Here is a 26,464-nt window from a genome sequence, read left to right on the forward strand (position 1 = left end):
TCATTGTAACATCCCCCTCTCTCTTTATTGTAACATCCCCCCTCTCTCTCTTCATTGTAACATCCCCTCTCTCTCTTTATTGTAACATCCCCCTCTCTCTTTATTGTAACATCCCCTCTCTCTCTTTATTGTAACATCCCCCTCTCTCTTTATTGTAACATCCCCCTCTCTCTCTTTATTGTAACATCCCCTCTCTCTCTTTATTGTAACATCCCCCTCTCTCTTTATTGTAACATCCCCCCTCTCTCTCTTTATTGTAACATCCCCCTCTCTCTTTATTGTAACATCCCCTCTCTCTCTCTTTATTGTAACATCCCCCCTCTCTCTCTTTATTGTAACATCCCCTCTCTCTCTCTTTATTGTTACATCCCCTCTCTCTCTTTATTGTAACATCCCTCTCTCTCTCTCTTTATTGTAACATCCCCCCTCTCTCTCTTTATTGTAACATCCCCTCTCTCTCTTTATTGTAACATCCCCCCTCTCTCTTTATTGTAACATCCCCCCTCTCTCTTTATTGTAACATCCCCTCTCTCTCTTCATTGTAACATCCCCTCTCTCTCTCTTTATTGTAACATCCCCCTCTCTCTCTTTATTGTAACATCCCTCTCTCTCTCTTTATTGTAACATCCCCCTCTCTCTTTATTGTAACATCCCCTCTCTCTCTCTTTATTGTAACATCCCCCCTCTCTCTTTATTGTAACATCCCCCTCTCTCTCTTTATTGTAACATCCCCTCTCTCTCTTTATTGTAACATCCCTCTCTCTCTCTCTTTATTGTAACATCCCCCCTCTCTCTCTTTATTGTAACATCCCCTCTCTCTCTTTATTGTAACATCCCCCCTCTCTCTTTATTGTAACATCCCCCCTCTCTCTTTATTGTAACATCCCCTCTCTCTCTTCATTGTAACATCCCTCTCTCTCTCTTTATTGTAACATCCCCCTCTCTCTCTTTATTGTAACATCCCCTCTCTCTCTTTATTGTAACATCCCCCCTCTCTCTTTATTGTAACATCCCCTCTCTCTCTTCATTGTAACATCCCTCTCTCTCTCTTTATTGTAACATCCCCTCTCTCTTTATTGTAACATCCCCCCTCTCTCTTTATTGTAACATCCCCTTCTCTCTTTATTGTAACATCCCCCCTCTCTCTTTATTGTAACATCCCCCTCTCTCTTTATTGTAACATCCCCCTCTCTCTCTTTATTGTAACATCCCCCCTCTCTCTCTTTATTGTAACATCCCCCCTCTCTTTATTGTAACATCCCCCCTCTCTCTATTTATTGTAACATCCCCCCTGTCTCTTTATTGTAACATCCCCTCTCTCTCTTTATTGTAACATCCCCCCTCTCTCTTTATTGTAACATCCCCTCTCTCTTTATTGTAACATCCCCTCTCTCTCTTCATTGTAACATCCCTCTCTCTCTCTTTATTGTAACATCCCCTCTCTCTTTATTGTAACATCCCCCCTCTCTCTTTATTGTAACATCCCCTCTCTCTCTTTATTGTAACATCCCTCTCTCTCTCTTTATTGTAACATCCCCTCTCTCTTTATTGTAACATCCCTCACTCTCTCTTTATTGTAACATCCCCCCTCTCTCTCTTTATTGTAACATCCCCCCTCTCTCTTTATTGTAACATCCCCTCTCTCTCTCTTTATTGTAACATCCCCCCCTCTCTCTTTATTGTAACATCCCCTCTCTCTCTCTTTATTGTAACATCCCCCCTCTCTCTTTATTGTAACATCCCCCTCTCTCTCTTTATTGTAACATCCCCCCTCTCTCTTTATTGTAACATCCCCTCTCTCTCTTTATTGTAACATCCCCCCTCTCTCTTTATTGTAACATCCCCTCTCTCTTTATTGTAACATCCCCCCTCTCTCTTTATTGTAACATCCCTCTCTCTCTCTTTATTGTAACATCCCCTCTCTCTTTATTGTAACATCCCCCTCTCTCTTTATTGTAACATCCCTCTCTCTCTCTTTATTGTAACATCCCTCTCTCTCTCTTTATTGTAACATCCCCTCTCTCTTTATTGTAACATCCCTCTCTCTCTCTTTATTGTAACATCCCCCCTCTCTCTCTTTATTGTAACATCCCCCATCTCTCTCTTTATTGTAACATCCCCTCTCTCTCTCTTTATTGTAACATCCCCCCTCTCTCTTTATTGTAACATCCCCCTCTCTCTCTTTATTGTAACATCCCCCTCTCTCTCTTTATTGGAACATCCCCCCTCTCTCTTTATTGTAACATCCCCCTCTCTCTCTTTATTGTAACATCCCCTCTCTCTCTTTATTGTAACATCCCCCTCTCTCTCTTTATTGTAACATCCCCTCTCTCTCTTTATTGTAACATCCCCTCTCTCTCTTTATTGTAACATCCCCTCTCTCTCTTTATTGTAACATCCCCCTCTCTCTCTTTATTGTAACATCCCCTCTCTCTCTTTATTGTAACATCCCCCCTCTCTCTTTATTGTAACATCCCCCTCTCTCTCTTTATTGTAACATCCCCTCTCTCTCTTTATTGTAACATCCCCCTCTCTCTCTTTATTGTAACATCCCCCTCTCTCTCTTTATTGTAACATCCCCCCTCTCTCTTTATTGTAACATCCCCCTCTCTCTCTTTATTGTAACATCCCTCTCTCTCTCTTTATTGTAACATCCCCTCTCTCTTTATTGTAACATCCCTCTCTCTCTCTTTATTGTAACATCCCCCCTCTCTCTCTTTATTGTAACATCCCCCATCTCTCTCTTTATTGTAACATCCCCTCTCTCTCTCTTTATTGTAACATCCCCCCTCTCTCTTTATTGTAACATCCCCCTCTCTCTTTATTGTAACATCCCTCTCTCTCTCTTTATTGTAACATCCCTCTCTCTCTCTTTATTGTAACATCCCCTCTCTCTTTATTGTAACATCCCTCTCTCTCTCTTTATTGTAACATCCCCCCTCTCTCTCTTTATTGTAACATCCCCCATCTCTCTCTTTATTGTAACATCCCCTCTCTCTCTCTTTATTGTAACATCCCCCCTCTCTCTTTATTGTAACATCCCCCTCTCTCTCTTTATTGTAACATCCCCCCTCTCTCTTTATTGTCACATCCCCCTCTCTCTCTTTATTGTAACATCCCCCTCTCTCTCTTTATTGTAACATCCCCTCTCTCTCTCTTTATTGTAACATCCCCCCTCTCTCTTTATTGTAACATCCCCCTCTCTCTCTTTATTGTAACATCCCCTCTCTCTCTCTTTATTGTAACATCCCCCCTCTCTCTTTATTGTAACATCCCTCCTATCTCTCTTTATTGTAACATCCCCCCTCTCTCTCTTTATTGTAACATCCCCTCTCTCTCTCTTTATTGTAACATCCCCTCTCTCTCTCTTTATTGTAACATCCCCCCTCTCTCTCTTTATTGTAACATCCCCCTCTCTCTCTTTATTGTAACATCCCCCCTCTCTCTTTATTGTAACATCCCCTCTCTCTCTCTTTATTGTAACATCCCCCCTCTCTCTCTTTATTGTAACATCCCCCCTCTCTCTCTTTATTGTAACAACCCCCTCTCTCTCTTTATTGTAACATCCCCCCTCTCTCTCTTTATTGTAACATCCCCCTCTCTCTCTTTATTGTAACATCCCCTCTCTCTCTCTTTATTGTAACATCCCCCCCCTCTCTCTTTATTGTAACATCCCCCTCTCTCTCTTTATTGTAACATCCCCCCTCTCTCTCTTTATTGTAACATCCCCTCTCTCTCTCTTTATTGTAACGTCCCCCCTCTCTCTTTATTGTAACATCCCCTCTCTCTCTCTTTATTGTAACATCCCCTCTCTCTTTATTGTAACATCCCCCTCTCTCTTTATTGTAACATCCCTCTCTCTCTCTTTATTGTAACATCCCTCTCTCTCTCTTTATTGTAACATCCCCTCTCTCTTTATTGTAACATCCCCCCCTCTCTCTTTATTGTAACATCCCCTCTCTCTTTATTGTAACATCCCCCCTCTCTCTTTATTGTAACATCCCCTCTCTCTCTTTATTGTAACATCCCTCTCTCTCTCTTTATTGTAACATCCCCTCTCTCTTTATTGTAACATCCCCCTCTCTCTTTATTGTAACATCCCTCTCTCTCTCTTTATTGTAACATCCCTCTCTCTCTCTTTATTGTAACATCCCCTCTCTCTTTATTGTAACATCCCTCTCTCTCTCTTTATTGTAACATCCCCCCTCTCTCTCTTTATTGTAACATCCCCCATCTCTCTCTTTATTGTAACATCCCCTCTCTCTCTCTTTATTGTAACATCCCCCCTCTCTCTTTATTGTAACATCCCCCTCTCTCTCTTTATTGTAACATCCCCTCTCTCTCTCTTTATTGTAACATCCCCCCTCTCTCTTTATTGTAACATCCCCCTCTCTCTCTTTATTGTAACATCCCCTCTCTCTCTCTTTATTGTAACATCCCCCCTCTCTCTTTATTGTAACATCCCTCTATCTCTCTTTATTGTAACATCCCCCCTCTCTCTCTTTATTGTAACATCCCGTCTCTCTCTCTTTATTGTAACATCCCCTCTCTCTCTCTTTATTGTAACATCCCCCCTCTCTCTTTATTGTAACATCCCCCTCTCTCTCTTTATTGTAACATCCCCCCTCTCTCTTTATTGTAACATCCCCTCTCTCTCTCTTTATTGTAACATGCCCCCTCTCTCTCTTTATTGTAACATCCCCCCTCTCTCTCTTTATTGTAACAACCCCCTCTCTCTCTTTATTGTAACATCCCCCCTCTCTCTCTTTATTGTAACATCCCCCTCTCTCTCTTTATTGTAACATCCCCTCTCTCTCTCTTTATTGTAACACCCCCCCCCCCTCTCTCTTTATTGTAACATCCCCCTCTCTCTCTTTATTGTAACATCCCCCCTCTCTCTCTTTATTGTAACATCCCCTCTCTCTCTCTTTATTGTAACGTCCCCCCTCTCTCTTTATTGTAACATCCCCTCTCTCTCTCTTTATTGTAACATCCCCCCCTCTCTCTTTATTGTAACATCCCCCTCTCTCTCTTTATTGTAACATCCCCTCTCTCTCTCTCTTTATTGTAACATCCCCCCTCTCTCTCTTTATTGTAACATCCCCCTCTCTCTCTTTATTGTAACATCCCCTCTCTCTCTCTTTATTGTAACATCCCCCCTCTCTCTCTTTATTGTAACATCCCCCCTCTCTCTCTCTTTATTGTAACATCCCCCCTCTCTCTCTTTATTGTAACATCCCCCCTCTCTCTTTATTGTAACATCCCCTCTCTCTCTTTATTGTAACATCCCCCCTCTCTCTCTTTATTGTAACATCCCCCCTCTCTCTCTTTATTGTAACAACCCCCTCTCTCTCTTTATTGTAACATCCCCCCTCTCTCTCTTTATTGTAACATCCCCCTCTCTCTCTTTATTGTAACATCCCCTCTCTCTCTCTTTATTGTAACACCCCCCCCCCTCTCTCTTTATTGTAACATCCCCCTCTCTCTCTTTATTGTAACATCCCCCCTCTCTCTCTTTATTGTAACATCCCCTCTCTCTCTCTTTATTGTAACGTCCCCCCTCTCTCTTTATTGTAACATCCCCTCTCTCTCTCTTTATTGTAACATCCCCCCCTCTCTCTTTATTGTAACATCCCCCTCTCTCTCTTTATTGTAACATCCCCTCTCTCTCTCTCTTTATTGTAACATCCCCCCTCTCTCTTTATTGTAACATCCCCCTCTCTCTCTTTCTTGTAACATCCCCTCTCTCTCTCTTTCTTTTAACATCCCCCCTCTCTCTCTTTATTGTAACATCCCCTCTCTCTCTCTTTATTGTAACATCCCCCCTCTCTCTCTTTATTGTAACATCCCCCCTCTCTCTCTCTTTATTGTAACATCCCCCCTCTCTCTCTTTATTGTAACATCCCCCCTCTCTCTCTCTTTATTGTAACATCCCCCCTCTCTCTATTTATTGTAACATCCCCCTCTCTCTATTTATTGTAACATCCCCCCTCTCTCTATTTATTGTAACATCCCCCCTCTCTCTCTTTATTGTAACATCCCCCTCTCTCTCTTTATTGGAACATCCTCCTTCTCCATTTATTGTTCTCTTTCTCTGAGATTCTTAGTGAACTCAGTCCTAGAAACAATGTTTTAAGTTATGATGAATCTGTCTGATTTTTAACAACACTGTCTGGTAGTAATAGAAAAAGCAATAAACACAATGAATAAAATGTTACTATTTTCTCCTTCGCTATTTCTGTTGGTTCCAGTTTGAAATGTAACATGTTAGGATGTGGACTAGTGGGTTTGAAATGTAACATGTTAGGTTATCTCTAGTTATCTCTATAGAGTTATCTCTATAGAAACGACCGCATTGTCCTCCTTTCTTACACTGTCCTCTGTGAAGCAACACAAACACTGGCACACACACACACACACACACACACACACACACACACACACACACACACACACACACACACACACACACACACAACACACACAATAATATATGCACTATACATACACATGGATTTAGTACTGTAGATATGTGGTAGTGGTGGAGTAGGGGCCTGAGGGCACACTGTGTGTTGTGAAATCTGTAAATGTTTTGTAATGTTTTTATAATTGTATAAACGTCCTTAATTTTGCTGGACCTCATATGGGGATCCATAATAAATACAATACAATATAGAAGCTAACACATTGCCTCAGGACATTTCCTTTCCTTCTGCAGAAAAGGCTTTTTCCAACTAGCCTTCTACATACTTAGATTCAAAAAGCTTTTCATAAATAAAAAAAACACAGCCACAAGGTGTCCATTAGGTCAAAATGTACTCCTGTAAAATAGATTCAGGACGTGTACTGTAATTATTATATTGTCCTGTAAAATAGATTCAGGACGTGTACTGTAATTATTATATTGTCCTGTAAAATAGATTCAGGACGTGTACTGTAATTATTATATTGTCCTGTAAAATAGATTCAGGACGTGTACTGTAATTATTATATTGTCCTGTAAAATAGATTCAGGACGTGTACTGTAATTATTATATTGTCCTGTAAAATAGATTCAGGACGTGTACTGTAATTATTATATTGTCCTGTAAAATAGATTCAGGACGTGTACTGTAATTATTATATTGTCCTGTAAAATAGATTCAGGACGTGTACTGTAATTATTATATTGTCCTGTAAAATAGATTCAGGACGTGTACTGTAATTATTATATTGTCCTGTAAAATAGATTCAGGACGTGTACTGTAATTATTATATTGTCCTGTAAAATAGATTCAGGACGTGTACTGTAATTATTATATTGTCCTGTAAAATAGATTCAGGACGTGTACTGTAATTATTATATTGTCCTGTAAAATAGATTCAGGACGTGTACTGTAATTATTATATTGTCCTGTAAAATAGATTCAGGACGTGTACTGTAATTACTATATTGTCCTGTAAAATAGATTCAGGACGTGTACTGTAATTATTATATTGTCCTGTAAAATAGATTCAGGACGTGTACTGTAATTATTATATTGTCCTGTAAAATAGATTCAGGACGTGTACTGTAATTATTATATTGTCCTGTAAAATAGATTCAGGACGTGTACTGTAATTATTATATTGTCCTGTAAAATAGATTCAGGACGTGTACTGTAATTATTATATTGTCCTGTAAAATAGATTCAGGACGTGTACTGTAATTATTATATTGTCCTGTAAAATAGATTCAGGACGTGTACTGTAATTATTATATTGTCCTGTAAAATAGATTCAGGACGTGTACTGTAATTACTATATTCTCCTGTAAAATAGATTCAGGACGTGTACTGTAATTATTATATTGTCCTGTAAAATAGATTCAGGACGTGTACTGTAATTATTATATTGTCCTGTAAAATAGATTTAGGACGTGTACTGTAATTATTATATTGTCCTGTAAAATAGATTTAGGACGTGTACTGTAATTATTATATTGTCCTGTAAAATAGATTTAGGACGTGTACTGTAATTATTATATTGTCCTGTAAAATAGATTCAGGACGTGTACTGTAATTATTATATTGTCCTGTAAAATAGATTTAGATTTAAAATAGATAAATGCTGTCTTCCCTGTGTTGGTTTGTTATGGAGGTAAAACTGCTGTAAAACAACAACAACACATTTGATTTGTGTTTGTGTTTATGTTTGTTGACACAGTGTGTCTGTGTACCCCCCCCCCCCCTCCCCAGGGTTAGGGCTGACTTTTAGGGTGTTAGGATTCATGGTTCGGGCTACGGTAGCCTCGTCGCAAACCAGGCTTCCTAAAATGGAAAGCCTACGGGAAGTCCATGGCAGAAATCAGTTATAGACGGATGGGAACCAGTCAGTGACGCCTCACAACTTGTCAAACCAATCAAATACCCTGCTCCAAAAGTGCTCACTAGATTAGCGCCGTCGGAGAAACCGTGCGTTGAGGGCAAATAAACACTCAGCTAAACGAGCACTGGTGACAATGGCACGTTCTGACCTTAGTTCTTTTGTTTTTTCTTTGTTTTAGTATGGTCAGGGCGTGAGTTGGGTGGGTAATCTATGTTTTGTGTTTCTATGTTGGGTTTGTCGTTTGGCCTGATATGGTTCTCAATCAGAGGCAGGTGTTTGTCGTTGTCTCTGATTGGGGACCATATTTAGGTAGCCTGTTTTCTGTTGTGTTTGGTGGGTGGTTGTCTTCCGTGTCTGTGTGTTCCACACGGAACTGTTTCGGTTTTTCGTTCGTTCACTTTATTGTTTTGTATTTCAGTGTTCAGTTTGTTCTATTAAAGATTCATCATGAACACTTACCACGCTGCGCTTTGGTCCGACCTTTCTTACTCCTCGTCAGATGAGGAGGACGAATTCGTGACTGGTGACAAACAACGTTTAGGACACTATTTACCCACTGGCAGACTGGTTTTAGGACACTATTTACCCCCTGGCAGACTGGTTTTAGGACACTATTTACCCACTGGCAGACTGGTTTTAGGACACTATTTACCCACTGGCAGACTGGTTTTAGGACACTATTTACCCACTGGCAGACTGGTTTTAGGACACTATTTACCCCCTGGCATGCTGGTTTTAGGACACTCTTCACCCACTGGCAGCCTGGTTTTAGGACACTATTCACCCACTGGCAGACTGGTTTTAGGACACTATTTACCCCATGGCAGACTGGTTTTAGGACACTATTCACCCACTGGCAGACTGGTTTTAGGACACTATTTACCCCATAGCAGACTGGTTTTAGGACACTATTCACCCACTGGCAGACTGGTTTTAGGACACTATTAACCCTCTGGCAGACTGATTTTAGGACACTATTCACCCACTGGCAGACTGGTTTTAGGACACTATTCACCCACTGGCAGACTGGTTTTAGGACACTATTTACATTTACATTTACATTTAAGTCATTTAGCAGACGCTCTTATCCAGAGCGACTTACAAATTGGTGCATTCACCTTATGTTTACCCACTGGCAGACTGGTTTTAGGACACTATTCACCCACTGACAGACTGGTTTTAGGACACTATTCACCCACTGGCAGACTGGTTTTAGGACACTATTTACCCACTGGCAGACTGGTTTTAGGACACTATTCACCCACTGGCAGACTGGTTTTAGGACACTATTCACCCACTGGCAGCCTGGTTTTAGGACACTATTCACCCACTGGCATGCTGGTTTTAGGACACTATTCACCCACTGGCAGACTGGTTTTAGGACACTATTTACCCACTGGCAGACTGGTTTTAGGACACTATTCACCCACTGGCAGACTGGTTTTAGGACACTATTTACCCACTGGCAGACTGGTTTTAGGACACTATTCACCCACTGGCAGACTGGTTTTAGGACACTATTCACCCACTGGCAGCCTGGTTTTAGGACACTATTCACCCACTGGCATGCTGGTTTTAGGACACTATTCACCCACTGGCAGACTGGTTTTAGGACACTATTTACCCACTGGCAGACTGGTTTTAGGACACTATTCACCCACTGGCAGACTGGTTTTAGGACACTATTCACCCACTGGCAGACTGGTTTTAGGACACTATTCACCCACTGGCATGCTGGTTTTAGGACACTATTCACCCACTGGCAGCCTGGTTTTAGGACACTATTCACCCACTGGCAGACTGGTTTTAGGACACTATTTACCCCATAGCAGACTGGTTTTAGGACACTATTTACCCCATGGCAGACTGGTTTTAGGACACTATTCACCCACTGGCAGACTGGTTTTAGGACACTATTCACCCACTGGCATGCTGGTTTTAGGACACTATTCACCCACTGGCAGCCTGGTTTTAGGACACTATTCACCCACTGGCAGACTGGTTTTAGGACACTATTTACCCCATAGCAGACTGGTTTTAGGACACTATTCACCCACTGGCAGACTGGTTTTAGGACACTATTCACCCACTGGCAGACTGGTTTTAGGACACTATTTACCCCCTGGCATGCTGGTTTTAGGACACTCTTCACCCACTGGCAGCCTGGTTTTAGGACACTATTCACCCACTGGCAGACTGGTTTTAGGACACTATTTACCCCATGGCAGACTGGTTTTAGGACACTATTTATATTTACATTTACATTTAAGTCATTTAGCAGACGCTCTTATCCAGAGCGACTTACAAATTGGTGCATTCACCTTATGTTTACCCACTGGCAGACTGGTTTTAGGACACTATTCACCCACTGACAGACTGGTTTTAGGACACTATTCACCCACTGGCAGACTGGTTTTAGGACACTATTTACCCACTGGCAGACTGGTTTTAGGACACTATTCACCCACTGGCAGACTGGTTTTAGGACACTATTCACCCACTGGCAGCCTGGTTTTAGGACACTATTCACCCACTGGCATGCTGGTTTTAGGACACTATTCACCCACTGGCAGACTGGTTTTAGGACACTATTTACCCACTGGCAGACTGGTTTTAGGACACTATTCACCCACTGGCAGACTGGTTTTAGGACACTATTTACCCACTGGCAGACTGGTTTTAGGACACTATTCACCCACTGGCAGACTGGTTTTAGGACACTATTCACCCACTGGCAGCCTGGTTTTAGGACACTATTCACCCACTGGCATGCTGGTTTTAGGACACTATTCACCCACTGGCAGACTGGTTTTAGGACACTATTTACCCACTGGCAGACTGGTTTTAGGACACTATTCACCCACTGGCAGACTGGTTTTAGGACACTATTCACCCACTGGCAGACTGGTTTTAGGACACTATTCACCCACTGGCATGCTGGTTTTAGGACACTATTCACCCACTGGCAGCCTGGTTTTAGGACACTATTCACCCACTGGCAGACTGGTTTTAGGACACTATTTACCCCATAGCAGACTGGTTTTAGGACACTATTCACCCACTGGCAGACTGGTTTTAGGACACTATTCACCCTCTGGCAGACTGGTTTTAGGACACTATTCACCCACTGGCAGACTGGTTTTAGGACACTATTCACCCACTGGCAGACTGGTTTTAGGACACTATTCACCCACTGGCAGACTGGTTTTAGGACACTATTTACCCACTGGCAGACTGGTTTTAGGACACTATTCACCCACTGGCAGACTGGTTTTAGGACACTATTTACCCACTGGCAGACTGGTTTTAGGACACTATTCACCCACTGGCAGACGGGTTTTAGGACACTATTCACCCACTGGCAGACTGGTTTTAGGACACTATTTACCCACTGGCAGACTGGTTTTAGGACACTATTCACCCACTGGCAGACTGGTTTTAGGACACTATTTACCCACTGGCAGACTGGTTTTAGGACACTATTCACCCACTGGCAGACTGGTTTTAGGACACTATTCACCCACTGGCAGACTGGTTGCAGGACACTATTTACCCTCTGGCAGACTGGTTTTAGGACACTATTTACCCACTGGCAGACTGGTTTTAGGACACTATTCACCCACTGGCCGACTGGTTTTAGGACACTATTCACCCACTGGCAGACTGGTTTTAGGACACTATTCACCCACTGGCAGACTGGTTTTAGGACACTATTCACCCACTGGCAGACTGCTTTTAGGAAACTATTTACCCACTGGCAGACTGGTTTTAGGACACTATTCACCCACTGGCAGACTGGTTTTAGGGTACTATTTACCCACTGGCAGACTGGTTTTAGGACACTGTTCACCCACTGGCAGACTGGTTTTCACTGGATTTTTTTTTTATTTCAAGATGAGCAGAAGCTGCAGCAAAATGGGAGAATGCTGGCCGTATCAATATTTAAAATGTTGATGTTTCTGTCGTGATATTTGTCTGTAAAGGCTAGCATGAGGGAGAAGAAGTAACTAGCCACAATGAGGTTCGTTTTGAAAAAACTCAGCTAACTTTGAAAGCTACCTACGTATATCTAGCTAGCTAGTTCATTTTCTCTTACAATTATAAAGCCACCGAAATGTGTGGGGTACAAACAGGGTTAAAAACAGCAAATTATTGAACTAAAAGGTTAGCTGCGTTAGCCCAGTCTCTACCTATCTACGAGAACAACTGCAAACTTTGTGTAAACAACATTGCAAAAATGAATCTACAAAATCTTGTATATGGTTATCCTCATACACAGTTCCTTTAGAAGTATTGACACCTCTTTACTTTTTCCACATTGTGTTGTCTTACAGTCTGAATTTAAAATGTATTAATTTGAGATTTTGTGTCACGGATCTACACACAATACCCCATAATGACATCACAATATCCCATAATGACATCACAATACCCCATAATGACATCACAATACCCCATAATGACATCACAATACCCCATAATGGCATCACAATACCCCATAATGACATCACAATATCCCATAATGACATCCATAATGACATCACAATACCCCATTATGACATCACAATATCCCATAATGACATCACAATACCCCATAATGACATCACAATATCCCATAATGACATCACAATACCCCATAATGACATCACAATACCCCATAATGTCAAAGGAATTTTCATTTGTAGAACATTTTCTCAATTCATTAAAAATGAAAAGCTGAAATGTCTTGAGTCAATAAGTATTCAACCCCTTTGTTATGGCAAGCCTAAATAAGATCAGGAGTAAATATTTGCTTACCAAGTCACATAATAGTTTGCAATAATAGTGTTTATCATGGGTTTTGAAGGATATCTCTGTACCCCACACATAGAATGTCCCTACCAGCGTGCCAGTGTCGAGCAGTGAATTACAAGCAGTTTCAACCACAAAGACCAGGGAGGTTTTCCAAAGCCTCGCAAAGATGGCCACCTTTTGGTAAATGAGTTTTAAAAAAGCAGACATTAACTATCCCTTTCAGCATGGTGAAGTTATTAATTGTTACACTTTGAATGGTGTATCAATACAGCCAGTCACTATAAAGATACAGGTGTCCTTCCTAACTTAGTTGACGGAGAGAAAGGAAACCGCTCAGGGATTTCACAATGAGGCCAGTGGTGACTTTAAAACAGTTACAGAGTTTAATGGCTGTGATAGGAGAAAACTGAGGATGGATCAACAACATTGTCGTTTCTCTACCGTACTAACATAAATTACAGATTGTAAAGAAAAAAGCCTGTACAGAATAAAAAATATTCCCATACATGCATCCTCTTTGCAATAAGGCCTTAACGTAATACTGCATAAAATGCAAGAAATGTGCTTTTTGTCCTGAATACAAAGCATTATGTTTGCACTTGAAACTAGCATATTCTACCCGGAATGGTAGTGACACACAGCACTCCTTCTACCCTGGGCATGTGTGGGGGAGGGGGTGTTCTTAAAATGTAACATCCAATCAAAATGTAGCCGCTGTAATCCAAAGGCCCATTCAAACCGTTTCGGCGAATGCAAAATTCTCCAGACCTCCAGAGGAGGCAAAAATTTGATTTTGGAGGTATGGCAAAGCAAGACCAGTGCAATAGCTAGGGGTTAGGACTAGGTGTTAGGGTTAGGTGTTAGGGTTAGGTGTTAGGACTAGGTGTTAGGGTTAGGACTAGGTGTTAGGACTAGGTGTTAGGACTAGGTGTTAGGACCCGGTGTTAGGACTAGGTGTTAGGGTTAGGACTAGGTGTTAGGGTCAGAACTAGGTGTTAGGGTTAGGTGTTAGGACTAGGTGTTAGGACTAGGTGTTAGGACTAGGTGTTAGGGATAGGTATTAGGACTAGGTGTTAGGGCTAGGGGTTAGGACTAGGTGTTAGGGATAGGTGTTAGGACTAGGTGTTAGGACTAGGTGTTAGGACTAGGTGTTAGGACTAGGTGTTAGGACTAGGTGTTAGGACTAGGGGTTAAGACTAGGTGTTAGGGTTAGGACTAGGTGTTAGGACTAGGAGTTAGGACTAGGTGTTAGGGTTAGGACTATGTGTTAGGACTAGGTGTTAGGGATAGGACTAGGTGTTAGGGTCAGGACTAGGTGTTAGGGTTAGGACTAGGTGTTAGGACTAGGACTAGGTGTTAGGACCAGGTTTTAGATATAGGTGTTAGGGTTAGGACTAGGTGTTAGGACTAGGTGTTAGGGTTAGGACTAGGAGTTAGGGTCAGGACTAGGTTTTAGGGTTAGGACTAGGTGTTAGGGTTAGGACTAGGTGTTAGGACTAGGACTAGGAGTTAGGGTCAGGTAAAGGTATAAGGTTGTAACTCTGGTCACACCTTGTGTTTCGTTTTTATTTATTAATTTAACCTTTATTTAATTCAGTTAAGGCAAGTCAGTTAAGAATTTAAGAACATATTCTTATTTACATTGACTGCCTGGCAAAAGACCTCCTGTGGGGACAGGGGGCTGGGATTATATAAAATAAAAACTAAATGAGTGTATCTGTCTGTCGTCAGATCTTCATCGGAGAGGTATCCATGTACATCATGAAGTCCACACGGGCGGTGCTACTAACCCAGGAGAAGACCATCTTGACGGGGGAGTGCTGCTACCTGAACCCCCTCATCAGAAGAATCGTCAGGTTTATTGGTGAGTCAGTTCTACTGGTCTTTAGGTTTTGTCATTTTGTTTTACTGGTCTTGGCTCTAGGTTTTGTCATTTTGTTTTACTGGTCTTGGCTGTAGGTTTTGTCATTTTGTTTTACTGGTCTTGGCTGTAGGTTTTGTCATTTTGTTTTACTGGTCTTGGCTGTAGGTTTTGTCAGTTGTTTTACTGGTCTTGTCTGTGCGTTTGTCTGTTGTTTTACTGTTATTGGCTGTAGTTTTGTCAGTTGTTAGACTGTTATTGTCTGCAGCTTTGTCAGTTGTTCTACTGGTCTTGCCTGTAGTGTTTGTCAGTTGTTCTACTGGTCTTTGCTGTAGATTTGTCAGTTGTTCTACTGGTCTTTGCTGTAGGTTTGTCAGTTGTTCTACTGGCCTTCGCTGTAGATTTGTCAGTTGTTCTACTGGTGTTTGCTGTAGGTTTGTCAGTTGTTTTACTGGTCTTGCTGTAGGTTTGTCAGTTGTTCTACTGGTGTTTGCTGTAGGTTTGTCAGTTGTTTTACTGGTCTTGCTGTAGGTTTGTCAGTTGTTCCACTGGTCTTGGCTGTAGATTTGTCAGTTGTTCTACTGGTCTTGGCTGTATGGTTTGTCAGTTGTTCTACTGGTCTTGGCTGTAGATTTGTCAGTTGTTCTACTGGTCTTGGCTGTAGGTTTTGTCAGTTGTTCTACTGGTCTTGGCTATAGATTTGTCAGTTGTTCTACTGGTCTTGCCTGTATGATTTGTCAGTTGTTCTACTGGTCTTGGCTGTAGGTTTTGTCAGTGGTTTCACTGATATTTGCTGTAGGTTTTGTCAGTTGGTCTTGGCTGTAGTTTTGTCAGTTGTTCTACTGGTCTTGGCTGTAGTTTTGTCAGTTGTTCTACTGGTCTTGGCTGTAGTTTTGTCAGTTGTTCTACTGGTCTTGGCTGTAGTTTTGTCAGTTGTTCTACTGGTCTTGGCTGTATGTTTTGTCAGTTGTTCCACTGGTCTTGGCTGTAGTTTTGTCAGTTGTTCTACTGGTCTTGGCTGTAGTTTTGTCAGTTGTTCTACTGGTCTTGGCTGTAGTTTTGTCAGTTGTTCTACTGGTCTTGGCTGTAGTTTTGTCAGTTGTTCTACTGGTCTTGGCTGTAGTTTTGTCAGTTGTTCTACTGGTCTTGGCTGTAGGTTTTGTCAGTTGTTCTACTGATCTTGGCTGTAGATTTGTCAGTTGTTCTACTGGTCTTGGCTGTAGTTTTGTCAGTTGTTCTACTGGTCTTTGCTGTAGATTTGTCAGTTGTTCTACTGGTCTTTGCTGTAGGTTTGTCAGTTGTTCTACTGGCCTTCGCTGTAGATTTGTCAGTTGTTCTACTGGTGTTTGCTGTAGGTTTGTCAGTTGTTTTACTGGTCTTGCTGTAGGTTTGTCAGTTGTTCTACTGGTGTTTGCTGTAGGTTTGTCAGTTGTTTTACTGGTCTTGCTGTAGGTTTGTCAGTTGTTCCACTGGTCTTGGCTGTAGATTTGTCAGTTGTTCTACTGGTCTTGGCTGTATGGTTTGTCAGTTGTTCTACTGGTCTTGGCTGTAGATTTGTCAGTTGTTCTACTGGTCTTGGCTGTAGGTTTTGTCAGTTGTTCTACTGGTCTTGGCTATAGATTTGTCAGTTGTTCTACTGGTCTTGCCTGTATGATTTGTCAGTTGTTCTACTGGTCTTGGCTGTAGGTTTTGTCAGTGGTTTCACTGATATTTGCTGTAGGTTTTGTCAGTTGTTCTATTGGTCTTGGCTGTAGTTTTGTCAGTTGTTTTACTGGTCTTGGCTGTATGTTTTGTCAGTTGTTCCACTGGTCTTGGCTGTAGTTTTGTCAGTTGTTCTACTGGTCTTGGCTGTAGTTTTGTCAGTTGTTCTACTGGTCTTGGCTGTAGTTTTGTCAGTTGTTCTACTGGTCTTGGCTGTAGTTTTGTCAGTTGTTCTACTGGTCTTGGCTGTATGTTTTGTCAGTTGTTCCACTGGTCTTGGCTGTAGTTTTGTCAGTTGTTCTACTGGTCTTGGCTGTAGTTTTGTCAGTTGTTCTACTGGTCTTGGCTGTAGTTTTGTCAGTTGTTCTACTGGTCTTGGCTGTAGTTTTGTCAGTTGTTCTACTGGTCTTGGCTGTAGTTTTGTCAGTTGTTCTACTGGTCTTGGCTGTAGGTTTTGTCAGTTGTTCTACTGATCTTGGCTGTAGATTTGTCAGTTGTTCTACTGGTCTTGGCTGTAGTTTTGTCAGTTGTTCTACTGGTCTTGGCTGTAGATTTGTCAGTTGTTCTACTGGGCTTGGCTGTAGGTTTGTCAGTTGTTCTACTGGTCTTGGCTGTAGATTTGTCAGTTGTTCTACTGGGCTTGGCTGTAGGTTTGTCAGTTGTTCTACTGGTCTTGGCTGTAGATTTGTCAGTTGTTCTACTGGGCTTGGCTGTAGGTTTGTCAGTTGTTCTACTGGTCTTGGCTGTAGTTTTGTCAGTTGTTCTACAGGTCTTGGCTGTAGATTTGTCAGTTGTTCTACTGGTCTTGGCTGTAGATTTGTCAGTTGTTCTACTGGGCTTGGCTGTAGGTTTGTCAGTTGTTCTACTGGTCTTGGCTGTAGATTTGTCAGTTGTTCTACTGGTCTTGGCTGTAGATTTGTCAGTTGTTCTACTGGGCTTGGCTGTAGGTTTGTCAGTTGTTCTACTGGTCTTGGCTGTAGGTTTGTCAGTTGTTCTACTGGTCTTGGCTGTAGTTTTGTCAGTTGTTCTACTGGTCTTGGCTGTATGTTTTGTCAGTTGTTCCACTGGTCTTGGCTGTAGTTTTGTCAGTTGTTCTACTGGTCTTGGCTGTAGTTTTGTCAGTTGTTCTACTGGTCTTGGCTGTAGTTTTGTCAGTTGTTCTACTGGTCTTGGCTGTAGTTTTGTCAGTTGTTCTACTGGTCTTGGCTGTAGGTTTTGTCAGTTGTTCTACTGATCTTGGCTGTAGATTTGTCAGTTGTTCTACTGGTCTTGGCTGTAGTTTTGCCAGTTGTTCTACTGGTCTTGGCTGTAGATTTGTCAGTTGTTCTACTGGGCTTGGCTGTAGGTTTGTCAGTTGTTCTACTGGTCTTGGCTGTAGATTTGTCAGTTGTTCTACTGGGCTTGGCTGTAGGTTTGTCAGTTGTTCTACTGGTCTTGGCTGTAGATTTGTCAGTTGTTCTACTGGGCTTGGCTGTAGGTTTGTCAGTTGTTCTACTGGTCTTGGCTGTAGTTTTGTCAGTTGTTCTACTGGTCTTGGCTGTAGATTTGTCAGTTGTTCTACTGGTCTTGGCTGTAGATTTGTCAGTTGTTCTACTGGTCTTGTCTGTAGATTTGTCAGTTGTTCTACTGGTCTTGTCTGTAGTTTTGTCAGTTGTTCTACTGGTCTTGTCTGTAGATTTGTCAGTTGTTCTACTGGGCTTGGCTGTAGATTTGTCAGTTGTTCTACTGGGCTTGGCTGTAGATTTGTCAGTTGTTCTACTGGGCTTGGCTGTAGTTTTGTCAGTTGTTCTACTGGTCTTGGCTGTAGTTTTGTCAGTTGTTCTACTGGTCTTGGCTGTAGGTTTTGTCAGTTGTTCTACTGGTCTTGGCTGTAGATTTGTCAGTTGTTCTACTGGTCTTGGCTGTAGATTTGTCAGTTGTTCTACTGGTCTTGGCTGTAGATTTGTCAGTTGTTCTACTGGGCTTGTCTGTAGATTTGTCAGTTGTTCTACTGGGCTTGGCTGTAGATTTGTCAGTTGTTCTACTGGGCTTGTCTGTAGGTTTGTCAGTTGTTCTACTGGTCTTGTCTGTAGGTTTGTCAGTTGTTCTACTGGTCTTGGCTGTAGGTTTGTCAGTTGTTCTACTGGTCTTGTCTGTAGGTTTGTCAGTTGTTCTACTGGTCTTGGCTGTAGATTTGTCAGTTGTTCTACTGGTCTTGTCTGTAGGTTTTTCCATCCAGCCACTTTATAACGTCCATCTATTAGTTCTGGTATTCCTGTGGTATAATGACATTTATCAGATCTCTCCGAGAGGAGAGGAGGGGGCACTGAATACACTGGGCCAGATCGTACCAATCCCAAGCCTGAGAAGACACCATTACCCACGTACCCCTGCTCAGACAGAGCCAGGGGCAGCAGCATCAGATTAATTTTACACTGTCTTCCACACTAGTGACCAGAGAGCTCACCTCTCTGTGAGCCTCTTGTCTCTCCCTCATCTCCTCAGCTCAGCGCTGGTGATATTTGTTTATACTCATGGTTCAGTCCCAAACCCCACACTATTCTTTGTATAGGTAGTAGGGGACTACTGTTGGCCAGGGCCTTCAGGTAGTAGGGGACTACTGTTAACCAGGGCCTGCAGGTAGTAAGGAACAGACAGAGAGGCCCAGGCAGACAGAGAGGCCCAGGCAGACAGAGAGGCCCAGGCCCAGGCAGACTTAGAGGCCCAGGCAGACTTAGAGGACCAGGCAGAATCAGGGAATTGGAATACAAAGGATTGTTATTTCATGGGCAAACAATCCAGATAATAATGCGTCATACACAGAGGTTGTGTCTGAAAAGGCATTCTGCCTTGTTCTGAGCAAGGAGGGTCGGAGAATGAGAGCAAGGAGGGTCGGAGAATGAGAGCAAGGAGGGTCGGAGAATGAGAGCAAGGAGGGTCGGAGAATGAGAGCAAGGAGGGTCGGAGAATGAGAGCAAGGAGGGTCGGAGAATGAGAGCAAGGAGGGTCGGAGAATGAGAGCAAGGAGGGTCGGAGAATGAGAGCAAGGAGGGTCGGAGAATATGAGAGCAAGGAGGGTCGGAGAATGAGAGCAAGGAGGGTCGGAGAATGAGAGCAAGGAGGGTCGGAGAATATGAGAGCAAGGAGGGTCGGAGAATATGAGAGCAAGGAGGGTCGGAGAATATGAGAGCAAGGAGGGTCGGAGAATGAGAGCAAGGAGGGTCGGAGAATGAGAGCAAGGAGGGTCGGAGAATGAGAGCAAGGTGGGTCGGAGAATGAGAGCAAGGAGGGTCGGAGAATATGAGAGCAAGGAGGGTCGGAGAATATGAGAGCAAGGAGGGTCGGAGAATATGAGAGCAAGGAGGGTCGGAGAATGAGAGCAAGGAGGGTCGGAGAATGAGAGCAAGGAGGGTCGGAGAATGAGAGCAAGGAGGGTCGGATAATGAGAGCAAGGAGGGTCGGAGAATGAGAGCAAGGAGGGTCGGAGAATGAGAGCAAGGAGGGTCGGAGAATGAGAGCAAGGAGGGTCAGAGAATGAGAGCAAAGAGGGTCGGAGAATGAGAGCAAGGAGGGTCGGAGAATGAGAGCAAGGAGGGTCGGAGAATGAGAGCAAGGAGGGTCGGAGAATGAGTCCAAATTAAAGTATGTGAAACGGAGCACGGAGGGCACATCGAATGCATATTCCATGTTGTACATATTTTTAAGAATTGGTAGCTACCCTCAAAAAATGTATATCTACCTTGTGTAACATTAGTTTTATGTCATTTTTACCAGTTTTTTTTCCTATTTATTTATCTGTATATGTTGTATGTATGTATCTATGTGTATTTATACCGTGTGTATGTATGTATGTATATTATTGTACAGCTCTAGTGATATAATTTACTATTATGTATTGATTTTTACCTTACTTTTTATTGTTTTTATTTTATTATTTTTAATTTTTTCACTCTTTATGTGATGTGCAATACAGAGAACACCAGAATAATAATTATCATTTAATTATCACAGTGAATTATTGTAATGTTTGTTTATGTGTCAATTAATCCCGTAAGGGATGAGTTGACAACAGGCAAGTTGACACAAAAATAAAACATCATTCATTCATTCAGCTGGCTAGCTAGATTAGTACGATTCACATATCTATCTGACAATTATGAAGTAAAACGTTTGCTTTATTGCCGTTGTCGTGGCTGGAAGACGACTCAGTGAATTGGCAGATGCAGCGTGAGGTAATACTGTAGGGGGAGAGCTTCTCTAATGTAACGAATGCTTTCGACACCTTGTAGAGTCCATGCCCCGACGAATTGAGCCTGTTCTGCGGGCAAAAGGGGGTGGATGCAACTCAATATTAGGAAGGTGTTCTTAATGTTTTGTCCACTCTGTGTATTTCATGAACATATACAATGAAGGCAGTCCCTTCACGACACAGGATCCCCAGGCAGAGAGGCCCAGGCAGAGAGAACCAGGCAGAGAGGCCCAGGCAGAGAGGCCCAGGCAGAGAGGCCCAGGCAGAGAGGCCCAGGCAGAGAGGCCCAGGCAGAGAGGCCCAGGCAGATAACCTAGTAGCCTAGTGGTTAGAGCGTTGGGCCAGTAACCGAAAGGTTGCTAGATTGAATCCCTGAGCTGACAAGGTAAAGATCTGTCGTTCTGCCCCTGAACAAGGCACTTAACCCACTGTTCCTAGGGCCGTCATTGTAAATAAGAATTTGTTCTTAACTGACTTGCCTAGTTAAATAAATAAAAAAATAGAAAAAATTATCACAGTTTATCACAGGTCAGGATCACAGTTTACCATGCAGGTCAGGATTATAGTTTACCATGCAGGTCAGAATCACAGTTTAACATGCAGGACAGGATCACAGTTTACCATGCAGGTCAGAATCACAGTTTACCATGCAGGTCAGGATCACAGTTTACCATGCAGGTCAGGATCACAGTTTACCATGCAGGTCAGAATCACAGTTTACCATGCAGGACAGGATCACAGTTTACCATGCAGGTCAGAATCACAGTTTACCATGCAGGACAGGATCACAGTTTACCATGCAGGTCAGGATTATAGTTTACCATGCAGGTCAGAATCACAGTTTACCATGCAGGACAGGATCACAGTTTACCATGCAGGACAGGATCACAGTTTACCATGTAGGTCAGAATCACAGTTTACCATGCAGGACAGGATCACAGTTTACCATGCAGGTCAGGATCACAGTTTACCATGCAGGTCAGAATCACAGTTTACCATGCAGGTCAGGATCACAGTTTACCATGCAGGTCAGGATGACAGTTTACCATGCAGGTCAGGATCACAGTCTACCATGCAGGTCAGGATGACAGTTTACCATGCAGGTCAGGATCACAGTTTACCATGCAGGTCAGGATCACAGTTTACCATGCAGGTCAGAATCACAGTTTACCATGCAGGTCAGAATCACAGTTTACCATGCAGGTCAGGATCACAGTTTACCATGCAGGTCAGGATCACAGTTTACCATGCAGGTCAGGATCACAGTTTACCATGCAGGTCAGAATCACAGTTTACCATGCAGGTCAGAATCACAGTTTACCATGCAGGACAGGATCAAAAGGGCTATTCATTCACTACTTTAGGGGACCTGCATTGACTTGCGAAAGTATTCAACCCCCTTGGCATTTTTCCTATTTTGTTGCCTTACAACCTGGAATTAAAATTGATTTTTGGGGGGGTTTGTATCATTTGATTTACACAACATACCTACCACTTTGAAGACGCCAAATATTTTGTATTGTGAAACAAACAAGAAATAAGAAAATAAAAAAAACTTGAGCGTGCATAACTATTCACCCCCCCCAAAGTCAATACTTTGTAGAGCCACATTTTGCCGCAATTACAGTTGCAAGTCCCTTGGGGTATGTCTCTATAAGCTTGGCACATCTAGCCACTGGGATTTTTGCCCATTCTTCAAGGCAAAACTGCTCCAGCTCCTTCAAGTTGGATGGGTTCCTGCTGGTGTACAGCAATCTTTATGAGGATTGGTGTGTCCCCTGTGGGACGGTTGAGCTAACGTAGGCTAATGCGATTAGCATGAGGTTGTAAGTAACAAGAACGTTTCCCAGGACATAGACACATCTGATATTGGCAGAAATCTTAAATTCTTGTTAATCTAACTGCACTGTCCAATTTACAGTAGCTATTACAGTGAAAGCATACCATGCTATTATTTGAGGAGAGTGCACAGTTTTGAACATGAAAAGTTATTAATAAACAAATTAGGCACATTTGGGCAGTCTTGATACAACATTTTGAACAGAAATGCAATTTTTCATTGGATCACACTAAAACGTTGCACATACACTGCTGCCATCTTGTGGCCAATACCTAAATTGCACCTGGGCCGTAATAATACATTATGGCCTTTCTCTTCCATTTCAAAGATGATGGTACAAAAAAAATACCAAACAACGGTTGTTTTTTTCACTGGTATTATCTTTTACCAGCGCTAATGTGTTATATTCTCCTACATTCCTTTCACATTTCCACAAACTTCAAAGTGTTTCCTTTCAAATGGTATCAATAATATGCATATCCTTGCATCAGGTCCTGAGCTACAGGCAGTTAGATTTGGGTATGTCATTTTAGGAGAAATTTTTTAAAAAGGGGCCGATCCTTAAGAGGTCATACCATTCTCAATTGGATTGAGGTCTGGGCTTTGACTAGGCCATTCCAAGACATTTAAATGTTTCCCCTTAAACCACTTGAGTGTTGCTTTAGCAGTATGCTTAGGGTCATTGTCCTGCTGGAAGGTGAACCTCCGTCCCAGTCTCAAATCTCTGGAAGACTGAAACAGGTTTCCCTCAAGAATTTCCCTGCATTTAGCACCATCCATCATTCCTTCACTTCTGACCAGTTTCCCAGTCCCTGCCGATGGAAAAATATGGTGTCCTTGGGGTGATGATAGGTGTTGGGTTTGCGCCAGACATAGCGTTTCCCCTGATGGCCAAAAAGCTCAATTTTTGTCTCATCTGACCAGAGTACCTTCTTCCATATGTTTGAGGAGTCTCCCACACGTCTTTTGGTTAACACCAAACGTGTTTGCAAATTTTTTTCTTTAAGCAATGGCTTTTTTCTGGCCACTCTTCCGTAAGGCCAGCTCTGTGGAGTGTACGGCTTAAAGTGGTCTTATGGACAGATACTCCAATCTCTGCTGTGGAGGGGTTAGGGTTATCTTTGGTCTCTTTGTTGCCTCTCTGATTAATGCCCTCCTTGCCTGGTCTGTGAGTTTTGGTGGGTGGCCCTCTCTTGGCAGGTTTGTTGTGGTACCATATTCTTTCCAATTTCTTAATAATGTATTTAATGGTGCTCCGTGGAATGTTCAAAGTTTCAGATATTTTTTTATAACCCAACCCTGATCTGTACTTCACCACAACTTTGTCCCTGACCAGTTTGGAGCGCTCCTTGGTCTTCATGGTGCCGCTTGCTTGGTGGTGCCCCTTGCTTAGTGGTGTTGCAGACTCTGGGGCCTTTCAGAACAGGTGTATATATACTGAGATCATGTGACAGATCATGCGACACTTAGATTGCACACTGGGGGACTTTATTTAATTAATCATGTGACTTCTGGAGGTAATTGGTTGCACCGGATCTTTTTTAGGGGCGTCATAGCAAAGGGGGGTGAATACATATTCACACATCACTTTTACGTTAAAATTATATTGGAATCTTTTGAAACAAGTATATATTTTTTCATTTTACTTCACCAATTTGGACTATTTTGTGTATGTCCATTACATGAAATCCAAATAAAAATCCATTACAGCTTGTAATGTTACAAAATAAGATGAATGCCAAGGGGGGTGAATACCTTTTGCACTGTACATCCCAGCTGGCATCCTTCCTGCAGCTTTCCTAAAAATAGAAGATTTTTTTTTATATAAATAGATATCCTAAATTATAATAATTTTGAACTGATTTCCTGGTGATTTTACTTCATTTTATGTCCAACAATGAAAATTATACATCTGTTCCCAAGCATTAAGAGAGAGACGTGATCGTATCCCAATGTAATCAAGGTTTGACAAAAATTCTGTTTTTGTCAAATGCTGAATCTGTTTGGGATTATTGCGGTTCATTTGTAGCAACATCCGCCCTGACCATCCCCTCAAGGTAAAATAGGCTGCTGATTGTAATTATGGACCCCGGCCTTATGGTCAAAAGAGAGGGAATAGGATGCCACTTTTCAGTGTTTCTATTTGTATTTATTATGGATCCCCATTAGTTCCTGTCAAAGCAGCAGCTACTCTTCCTGGGGTTTATTATAGATCCCCATTAGTTCCTGCCAAAGCAGCAGCTACTCTTCCTGGGGTTTATTATGGATCCCCATTAGTTCCTGCCAAGGCACCAGCTACTCTTCCTGGGGTTTATTATGGATCCCCATTAGTTCCTGCCAAAGCAGCAGCTACTCTTCCTGGGGTTTATTATGGATCCCCATTATTACCTGCCAAGGCAGCAGCTACTCTTCCTGGGGTTTGTTATGGATCCCCATTAGTAGCTGCCAAGGCAGCAGCTACTCTTCCTGGGGTTTATTATGGATCCCCATTCATTCCTGCCAAAGCAGCAGCTACTCTTCCTGGGATCCAGCAAAATTAAGGCAGTTTATACAATTTTTAAAACATTACAATACATTCACAGATTTCACAAAACACGGTGTGCCCTCAGGCCCCTACTCCACCACTACCACATATCTACAGTACTAAATCCATGTGTATGTATAGTGCATATGTTATCGTGTGTGTGTGTGTGTGTGTGTGTGTGTGTGTGTGTGTGTGTGTGTGTGTGTGTGTGTGTGTGTGTGTGTGTGTGTGTGTGTGTGTGTGTGTGTGTGTGTGTGTGTGTGTGTGTGTGTGTGTGTGTGTGTGTGCCAATCTTTGTGTCTCTTCACAGTCCCCGCTGTTCCATAAGGTGTTTTTTTATTTGTTTTTTAAATGGGTGTCCGAGTTGTGTGCCAGTAGTTTAGACAGACAGCTTGGTGCTTTCAACATGTCAATACCTCTCATAAATAAAAGTAGTGATGAAGTCAATCTCTCCTCCACTTTCAGCCAGGAGAGATTGACATGCATATTATTAATATTAGCTCTCTGTGTACATCCAAGGGCCAGCCGTGCTGCCCTGTTCTGAGCCAATTTTTGTGGCACCTTTTTGTGGCACCTGAACAGTGGTCAAGGTGTGACAAAACTAGGGCCTGTAGGACCTGCCTTGTTGATAGTGTTGTTAAGAAGGTAGAAACTAGGGCCTGCAGGACCTGCCTTTTTGATAGTGTTGTTAAGAAGGTAGAAACTAGGGCCTGTAGGACCTGCCTTGTTGATAGTGTTGTTAAGAAGGTAGAAACTAGGGCCTGTAGGACCTGCCTTGTTGATAGTGTTGTTAAGAAGGTAGAAACTAGGGCCTGTAGGAACTGCCTTGATGATAGTGTTGTTAAGAAGGTAGAAACTAGGGCCTGTAGGACCTGCCTTGTTGATAGTGTTGTTAAGAAGGTAGAAACTAGGGCCTGTAGGACCTGCCTTGTTGATAGTGTTGTTAAGAAGGTAGAAACTAGGGCCTGTAGGACCTGCCTTGTTGATAGTGTTGTTAAGAAGGTAGAAACTAGGGCCTGTAGGACCTGCCTTGTTGATAGTGTTGTTAAGAAGGTAGAAACTAGGGCCTGTAGGACCTGCCTTGTTGATAGTGGTGTTAAGAAGGTAGAAACTAGAGCCTGTAGGACCTGCCTTGTTGACAGTGTTGTTAAGAAGGTAGAAACTAGAGCC

General features: G+C 42.5%; 1 protein-coding gene across 2 annotated transcripts in view; it reads left to right on the plus strand.

The window, feature by feature from the left end:
• The window catches only part of LOC139539673 (phospholipid phosphatase-related protein type 1), a 149,031-nt gene that overhangs the window by 85,743 nt on the left and 36,824 nt on the right, over positions 1-26,464 (plus strand). For both annotated transcript variants that reach the window (XM_071342850.1, XM_071342843.1), the window contains exon 4: positions 14,872-15,004. In XM_071342850.1, coding sequence (XP_071198951.1) covers positions 14,872-15,004 — 133 coding nt within the window. The remainder of the gene's footprint in view (positions 1-14,871; positions 15,005-26,464) is intronic.

The sequence above is a fragment of the Salvelinus alpinus genome, chromosome 1 (assembly GCF_045679555.1).
Source record: "Salvelinus alpinus chromosome 1, SLU_Salpinus.1, whole genome shotgun sequence".
Classification (NCBI taxonomy): Eukaryota; Metazoa; Chordata; class Actinopteri; order Salmoniformes; family Salmonidae; genus Salvelinus; species Salvelinus alpinus.